The 10,214-nt window shown below is 30.7% G+C and overlaps 1 protein-coding gene across 1 annotated transcript; it reads right to left on the reverse strand.

The window, feature by feature from the left end:
* Positions 1–4,734: 4,734 nt before the first annotated feature.
* Positions 4,735–6,154, reverse strand: LOC143611951 (NAC domain-containing protein 100-like). Its single transcript, XM_077086047.1, has 3 exons — positions 5,959–6,154; positions 5,557–5,834; positions 4,735–5,467 (listed from the first exon to the last, which is right to left on the reverse strand). Exons 1-3 carry the CDS (start codon positions 6,152–6,154, stop codon positions 4,961–4,963), a joined length of 981 nt encoding a protein of 326 aa, XP_076942162.1. The 3' UTR covers positions 4,735–4,960.
* Between the last annotated feature and the right edge of the window lie 4,060 nt (positions 6,155–10,214).

Consider the following 10,214-nt stretch of genomic DNA (forward strand, 5'->3'; position numbering starts at 1 on the left):
GGGTGGGGTGGGGTCCAATGACCTCACTCGAGCCACATGAGCATCACTGGCTAGTGAGCCAGAGTGGCCCGTACCCTTTAGCCTAAGTTTTGGGTGGTTCACACATTATATGTGTATATGTATATATACATATATTATATGTATGTTCTGCATATTGTATAAAACAATTTGTCTCCTTATAACTTTTTTTGTCCAACAAATATAAGAGTGCTTGCAAAATTTCATTTGATTATATATGATTAAATAGTATTTAACAAGCATGAAGGTTGAAATTTGATAAAAACAAATTTCCAATTGGAAGTGAGTTGATAATTTTCGTGTAATTTAAAATTGAGTTTAATACTTCTTTTTTCGGTTGTAAGAATTTGTTTAATCACACATACACAATTATAGTTCGGAAAAAAAACATACACACAGTTAGTATCCTTGTCTATTCGTGCAAATCTTCTTAACATCAAGCTCAACATTGTAAAACACACGAATTTTACCAACAAACCAATCCATTTCTGTTATATGAGAGGGTCTTATTGGTAATCTGTTGGTGATACTCGGTGATAAACATGGTATGAGTTTGCATTCAATGACGTTGATACTCAGTTGGTAAACAATCAACAGCTAACCTTTGGTTTACCAACATCAGTGGCAATCAATAGCACAATTTAACGGATTAGGGTGCTTAGTATTCACCCGTTGGTGATTATATAGGGATCACCAATAGGTATATTAAGTTATTAACTTTCCCTTGTATTCCTTTTTACCTTTTAGTGGGGTCCGTTGGTGATTATAGTCTTCTTCTTCTTATTTTTTTGTCATAACAAAAAAACCTTAGCTAGCAAACTATAAATTTAAGTTTAGACGTAACCTAGACCTTCAACTAGTTTTCTTTTTCTGTTGAACGGTGACTAATACAACAAGTCTTTTCTTCAAAAGACAAGAGCCTTTGCCGTAAAAAAAACTCGTTTTGGTAGATCAACGACTAGGAGGAAATTATATAAGCTCAAATTAATGTGTCATAAATATGCCCATTAATTCATTTCATCGATCTATGACTTTGACTTTGTTAGTTATCTTTTCTATTTGAAGGGTTAAATTCTATGAGCCATGTTTGAACGCGTATATGTGTAGTTGTTATTGTGAATATGCATTGAAAATTAACATTATATATTACTTAAATATGTAATTTCTTTTTAAAATAATTTAAATGGTTTTATATCACTTCAAACATTTGTAATAAACTCACTCATAGAGGTGATAATTTGGGTAAGACATGCGTTACAAAAACCGATCCGATCCGATCCATTTATATAACAGTAGGGTCGGTTCCCGGCTCCAAATAATACCATTAACCGGGTCTGAGTTCAGGTCAAATATGGTAGGTAAGACCCATTTGCTTTTATAGGGTGAACATAAACAGGGTAAGACCCATAAGACCTGAACTGACCACTTGGTTATTTATAATAGGGTCAATTTTCGTGTCTTAAAAATACCATTAACCGGAGTCTGATTATGTATTATAGACAGGACCGGTTTGTTCACCCCTACCCACTCGTGGAAGAGAATAGTCGAGTAGGTGATTGATTACATTCTATATCGTGATGGTAAAATATGTCCTATATGAATTTTCAATATGAAATGCATGTTCAACATTCTACCGGCATAAATTAAAGAACGCGATTTATATATCTAGTATAAAACTTGTCTAATATTATATTAATCCAACTAAAACATATGATATTAAGTATATATACTCAAATAGTTTAAAATATCATATTTGTCGGTTTTAATAAAGTTATAATATACAATTTATGATCATACAGTTCTCATTTTATACAATAAAAATATAACACTTCACACTTATAATTAAAAATAAGTGACTATATCATTCCAAGCATTTATAAAAAAAACCACTTGTTGAAGATTAGGTGAGTGTATACTAATATTCTACATCTTGATCGTTAAAATATGTCTATATGAATTTCGTCGTTAATATGTTAGCTTATTAAAGAAGGCAATTTCATATGTAACTATGTAATAGCATCCTGTATTATAAAATACTAATATAACGGTATTTTATTCACAATATACAACTTCCTATATACTCATACCTTCTCATTTTCTTTTTTCACTATGATTCTCCATAATAAAGATAAAACACTTTATACTCTCTTAATCGTAACCTAAATGATAATTTCTAACATGTTACAAATTTTAGAAAGATCGTCAAACCAAGGGTGAGCATTGGTTGTTTAAATTCGCTAATTATATGCCAAAGCCTAACCTATAATCGGCATTTCGTGTTTGCCTTTTATAACTGATCGATTGTGGTTATACACGACCAATTATTCAATCTTAAGGGAAGATTGTTCTATTAATATGGTTAACCAACGGTTCAAACTTTAGGTCAGTTCAAACTTATTTCATAAATATAGTCAATTATGTTTTTATTCACATATAAAACAAAAATTATTCTAATTTAATAATACCACTTAGGGTATATCCATCAATAGGAATTCAACTACAACCCTTTATTTGATGGCTATACAAACAAACAAAAAGTATAAATACCGTTAAACTGATGAAATATATGATATTACTGTCAAATTTAAATATATAGTATCATATTCCCCCCTTGTGAAGAATGAATATTAAGAATGTAAACATCACCTTTAGAAATCATGTTATGGATAATTACATGTTGAAACCTATCCCATCTTTCTTATGTCATTTTTTTTTCATAATTTAAAATTATGTAAAGAATGATTCTGACATAAGCATATTTAAAACTACACTAAAATAAACATGTCGAGAAAAATCACACCTCTAAATTATTGTGTTTGTACTTTCGATACAATAGTCATATACCATTAGAATTGAGGTCCATGTATATCAAATAAAACGATTATGGTCGGATCTAAAGTAGTCCGCACTTCGGTTTGTAGATGATTGCATATGTCAACTACGTTTAACCATATTGTTTACATTAGGTCGTTGATAAAACATTGTGGCCCATCAATTTAACAAGCGAAAAAGATCTATTAAAAATTAACCCTACCTCTACAATAAGTTCAATAAGTAACCCCATTATCTAACCTTGGATTAATTATGTGGGGTAAAGACTAAAATTAACAATCTTTTTTGAAGTTCATAATATCATATTACACTTTAGTAGTTCATGATTGTAAAATAAGTAAATCACTCTTTAAACCAAAGTCTATCTAAATATAAGAATGCATTTGACCTGAAAATAAAAAAAAAAGGTATATTTGTTCTCGGTCAGAATGTTTTTTACAACTACTCATTAAATTATTTCCCACGTGATGTGCTTGTTTACCAGTAATGTCAATAAATTATGAAAGTCTGGATAATAAAAAAAAAATGTAAAGACAATCAATAGACACTTCTCACAATTGCTTTGAATTCGTTGTAAATTTGTAATTTAATTTAACCTCACCAACAAACTCGTGTCAATAATTCTTTGTGAATATTAAGAATATAATTTTTAGGTATTTTTTTGATTCAATATCACCATATAACTTTTTCGTTATTATGTTTTGATGTAAAGAATCGAGTTGCTGTTGCAATGAACGGGCACATGTATATATTCTTTTGATCATATTGCAACTTTTTATTTTGGGTTTTTTTTTTCATAATGAACTAAAACAATACTGATCAAGTTCTTGCTGCGTCTCCACCATAACACACGGGTTTAATCGATACCAACCGAGTTCCTGTCATGTCTCCACTGCAACGCACGAGTTGCAAGTAGCTGGTTGTATTCAACAATGAATGTGCATTGGTACCATAACCAATTTTCACAGTGAGCTTGTTCTCTACTTTTGAGAGAAACTTTCAAAATGCCTATAATTTTCTTTTTAACTCTAACATACACACGTATGTAATAAAACAAATAAATTTTGGTGCGGCGTTAAAAACTAGGGGTGTTAAATGAATATATATTTGAATTAATTGAATCCTATTTTTCTATAAGTTTTTTTACATGAATTCGTATTCAAAATTTATGCCTAATTTCGTAATTTGATTCGTATTTGAAACTCAAATTCGAATCGAGTTCAGTTCTATTCATATTCATCCTAAATAATAAATTATTTTACTTTTATTTTAAAACTACCACAAACTAATAACATAACAAATACTAAACTACTACATTAATAAACTATATAAATAAATCAAAAGACCAAAACAATAGTTATAAGACCTGCATACAAATTTAAATAGCTACAATGTCACATATTAAAAGTGAAATCAATTAGTAAAATTATATATATATATATATATATATATATATATATATATATAACATAGTGTAATTATAATATAATATAATTACAATATGGTATAATTACACTATGATCTAATTTAATTACACTAGTAATTTATTTCAATATCATAACCTTCATGTAATTTATTTAATATATGAAGATTATGATATTGGGAAAAAAAAGTTTTTAATTACAACATTTGTATAAATAATTACACTATTTAATTTGCATAATTAGCACGATAATTTAAATTTAAATTGAATTGAAAGTTATAAGAGTCATCAATTCATATTTGCTTCGAATTCGATTATTAAGCTCGAGCTTAAATCGAATTAAATTTGAAGTTTTGAAAATCCAAATTTAAATCTTAATAATCGAATTCGAATCGAGTCGAATTTCAAACTTCTCGATGCCAAAATTATTTAAAAGGAAACACCTATAAAACAAAGTTGACAAACGAAACCATGGAATTCCACAACAATTAAATAAATAAAATCCCATTGATTATTTAATTAACAACAAAACTAAAATACTAATCACCATATGACATATCATCCCTTACATTATGACTGTTTCTTCATCACCTGAAATTATGCATCTCAGGCATCAGAAAATTCTATGCATTAAACACTCAATTACACCTTTCATATCCATTTAATCTTCATCTTCTTGATCCCAATTTAGTAATTCCAAATGTTATCCATATCGATCGGTCCACCCGAAGCCAATGGAGCTTCTTGATCATCATCAAATTCCCTCTTCCCAATTTCAAAATCCGGCATAACCGATGAAATCTCAGGGTTCATCTCATTACTCATCGCGGTTTCTTGAGAACGTGTATCTATCTCCTTTCCCATTTGGTATCCACCATTATTTCTTAGTATGCCATTGAAATATGTTTGATTTGGAACATGATATGTGTAGCTTGAAGGGAACTGGAACTGGAATTGGGAATTGTGATCAAAATGGTAATTTGGGTTATTGAGAATATTATTAGGCAATGGTTGAATATTCATTGGATTGGAGAAGCAGGGCACGGGCACGCGAAGGGATTCGGGTTTAATCACACCACCACCACTTCCGCTTGATGTTGAAGACTCCGTCAACTGCGGGTGTCCAATTCCACCCGAATTCACCTTCTTCTCACCAGAACTCTTATGAAACACACGACAGATCACCCACTCGTTCTGCAATTCGAACCAACAACGACGAAATTAGCAATAAAAAAACAGAGGAAAACAGAGGATTATTCAATTATTCAAGAATTAATCAAAACCTTGGTCGATTTCGGTCCGGTTTGAGCAGAGGATTTGCCTTCCAATCTGAATTCATGAATTACCCAATTAGTCTTTTCCCCTTTTGGAGCTCTTCCTTTATAGAACACTAAAGTTTTCTTCATTCCGACCAACGAATTCCCTCGATAAATCTCCTTATCTTTTCCGGTAGCTTTCCAATAACCGGCATCCGTTGCTCTATTCGTCCTTAATCCGGTCGGGTACTTCTTATCCCTCACACAGAAAAAATACCATTCTTTTCCACTCATTTTCGCCAACCCTTTATTCCAAATCAAAAAACAAACAAATCCCAGAAAAAAAGTTAGAAACTTTCAACTAATCGAATCAAATCGAACCGAAATGATTCAAATTGAATTATAAGAATTAAGAAATTAAGAGCTTACCAGGCAATTGCCAAGGCTCAATTCTATTCATATCAACTTCTCCAATTGCTTTAGCAGAGAAGGTGTTATCAATAACTTTCTTGATTAGATAGTGAGTGATCAACTCTTCATCGGTCGGGTGGAATCGGAATCCGGGAGGGAGGATCATCTCATCATCATCCTCTTTTCCAATTCCAGAACAATTTCCCATCATCATACTAAATAAACCCTTTACAAATCTTGAACTTTTAAAACATATAAAGATTTAATCTTTACAAGAAAAAGAGTCTTGGAAACTTGTTTAGAACTTGAAACTAGAGAGAGAGAGAGAGGGGGGGGGGGTGGTGGAATAGAATAGAATGGAATGGAATTGGAAATGAAACGTATGTGGAAGTTATAAAGGAAATGGAAAGGAGGAAGGCATGGGAGAAAGGAAAACCATAATAAAGTGGTGTAAGTTAAAAAGAATGATTTAAAAGAAAAAAGAGAAAAGAATTCAAGAACTCAAAACTCTCCATAAATACTGGTTTGTTTTGGGCAGACGTGCTATGGAAGTAAGCCAATTGGGAAGAAGAGAAGAGAGGGGTGGGTTCATGACGTGGCTTTTTTGACACATTTTATTAATTTATTGAAAATTGTAGTATTATTTTCTTTTGAGGTGAATTTATGTTTTTGACTAAACATGGTTGATTACTTAAACTAGTATTTATTATATTATATGATGGGTGTTAATTAATGATTTATGGTTGTTTTGGAGTTAATTAGGGTCTAATAATATCTCTAATTCATGATATTCTTTTGAATTTAATTCAAATTATGCACTATTACTCATCATCATACTAAATTTTGTTGTTTTTGTAAACATTTAATTAGTATTTTGTTATAATTCCATTTAAGCAAAATAGAATTGGAATATAGATATAAAATTGATATTAAAACAATATGAAGGAGTCAGAAGCTCAAGCTCGACCTCAACTTGTTTAATTTAAAATATTTTACAAACTCGTGTTTTAGTCATTAATAAGTTTTCAGATTCTAGCTCAATTGATCTCAACTAGTTTATTATTTACAAAACATTTAATTGTATTATTTGTACACACTAGCAGTTATTGTATATATATAACTTTTAGTTTATATGTATAACAACACATAGTATTCATTTATTTTATTTTATTTTATTTTACATAATAATCATGTTTATACATAATAATATAATTATATATGTATTATATAAAATAAATTATGGTATATGAAAAAAGTAACAAACTCGTAAAATTCGTTGAACTAGGTATATGAAGCTCATGCTCGAACTTGTTTATTTTATAGCCTTCAACTTGTCTTCAAGCTCATTTAAGCTCGTCAGTTTAAGCTTGTATTAAGTCAATCTTAACTAGCTTACATAAATTTTAGTTCGATTACAACCATACTCTAAATACTCAAAAGACTCATCACCTTGTATTTAAAAGAAGAAATAAAAGAAAGCCTAGGATCCCTTTCAAAACATTAGAAACCTCACCCAAAAATAATGTATGTATTATTCTATATGAAATGAAAGTCATAACAACATGATAACTATGGATAAGATAACTACATAATTCCAAAACAAACTAACTTAGAAAGCCTCATCTTGATGAAAAGAAACGAGTCTTTGTGCAAAATTTATGCCGGTTTTCAAGAAATCTTTTTGTGTCTATATTGGTTCTTTAGATATCTTGATAACTCTAAAAAAGTTGTCTTTTTTTCCTGTGCGTATAGTACTTATTTTAATAAACTTTACACCGTAGGAACAAATATATTTAATTAAAAGCTTCACATTATTCCTACATACATAAAAACCAGAAGAAGTATGTGTTTCAAAGTACGCACACATTTTTCTGTGGGCACAATGAAATAATCTTGCATTTATTATCATAAAAACAACTTAACTTCTTAGTATCAAGTAAATACAACTAGCGGGATAAAACCTTCCTAACAAACCCCTTCTGACGAAAGATTCTCGGTCCAACTGATTGAGGTGAGACACTCAAATACTTCATTTTAAAATTCATGAGGTTTTCTCATTTATGATGATTTTCCTCCTAAGAGTGAAATGGAGACGATCAAGTAGGTTAGTGCAGTCATCGATCCGAACGTCAATGAGCTCTAGCTTAGCTGACATTTGAGGGAAAGTAAAGATTTAGGCTAGATGCCACAAGGTATCAAGTTCGAATCCGATCTTAACTGGGTTTTACTACAACGGGTCATCGGATGGTGGGTTGATATGGTAGGGTTGGGCTACTCAACGTTGTCTGCAATCACGAGCGTACGAAGTCTCGTTTTGCCATAAAGTTACACCGAATATCCTGACATTTATTCATTTGTCATTAGAAAACAAACAAACACCTTGTCATATTGTAATAACTAGTTTATCACATCATTAATCAAGTGAGCAGATATTATGTAAAATAAAATAAAAAGAACTAAAAAACAATTGTAACAACTCATGCTATGCATACAAAAGAATAGAAAAAACACCTTTATTTTTCATAACGAGACTGGTTGGAGTTTTATCGTTCCATTAGTCGGTCTAGTTTCAAAAACCGAATGACATCATAAATAAATTAAATATTATTCTACCTCATTTCTTTATGAATTTACAATGTTTAAAGAATATTGAGACTGAGAGAGAAACTTCATATGTAGTACTTCTTGAGTGAATTTACAATGTTTTAATGTTCTTTTTTTATTATTATTTCTGCCTTTTATATAATCACTTCTGAGGATAATTCAATCTGCTTACTTAGTTCGATGGTTGAAGTTATCATTTCAATCTCTTTAGATTTTGTTACGCCAATGTTTGAGTCTCCATGACAATTGATTTTTCTTAAATGATTTAATCGTATAGATATTATCAATCTTTTATATGTCAATTCAATGAATGCATTATTTATCGATGATCTTGAATCGAATCAATATCATGAATAACAATACATGAGCTGTTTAATTAATTTGTCGTTGAGAATTGAATAGTATAACATACGAACATCTTTTATCCATCCCGAATCCAAGATGGGATTCCCTAATTGATGTAGATGTCGTGCTCTAATTAAAAAAAACACGTATTTATAAGACATAAATACCTATAACTAGTATGGGTATGTAAGGTCTTCTCCAAAGGGAATCAATGGAAAGTGCAAGTAAGATACATGATTAATTAGTTATTATTCTAAGCGGACAGAGATGTCAAGTGGCATGGAAATTAATTTGGCTGTAAAACAAATTTACGAAAACAATGACTACATGCACTTCAGGTTCTGGATATGCAATAAACTAACTAACAATAATTTATACAAATCTGGAAATCACATAGACAAGATTCGTGTATTAGAATAGATAAATGATTACTAGAAACTGTTGTTTAGTTATGATGATTCACACAACTTAATCCGAAGAATTGACACAACTGAACACTATCTACTTAATTACCAGTTCATTTATATAAAAGTTAGCATCTATCAATGATTAATGGTAAACGGTTCATAGGCGATAAGAACTTAATCCTAAATGTTGATGAACACAAACCAAATAATTGATGATAAACGAAAGTCCCAAAATACAATTGTTTAATCAATTCCAATAAACATATAGATTCAATCAACCAAAAGATTAATCAAAACTAAATCCCAATACATGTAATGTTCATAAAAGTAATCGGTTCATATGCAAACCCTACACCTGAAGTGGTCACATGTCACACCCCGACTTAGGGCCTAGGCGTGTGACTACAAGTTGGTACCTGTTTTGTAAATATATCAGAGTTATGGATTAATTTTAGCGGAAGACTTTAGGTTTGAATATAATATTAATTTACATTGAAAATTTACTTGGGAATTAAATACCCAAGTATTTAGTTTACAAAATTTATGTTTAATATTACAAGGATTTTAGTATAAAAAACGGAGCATTCTTGTACGTGCTTCTATCTCTATTAAGACTCCAATCCTTGCTAACGCTACTTATGCTTAATTACCTGCAATGGGTTGGAAAAACACGTCAGCTATATGTTGGTGAACATGTATGACTCTATAAAACATTTGAATGTCATTACAATACAAATATAGTTTTCTCTACAAGCTCAGCGGAAGCATTTCTACTTCCGGTCTATGTACCACTGCCCTACACACACAATTATTCCCGATCCACGTAACCCTTAATGGAAACTAGTTATGACCATTAGCTCGCGGCCACGTAGCCTTTGAATGATTAGGCTGAACGGTTATGTTTGGATCCAGACACAT

This window comes from Bidens hawaiensis, unplaced genomic scaffold (assembly GCF_021521415.1).
Source record: "Bidens hawaiensis isolate Kalapana, Puna unplaced genomic scaffold, B.hawaiensis_p1.1 tig00032789_1, whole genome shotgun sequence".
Classification (NCBI taxonomy): Eukaryota; Viridiplantae; Streptophyta; class Magnoliopsida; order Asterales; family Asteraceae; genus Bidens; species Bidens hawaiensis.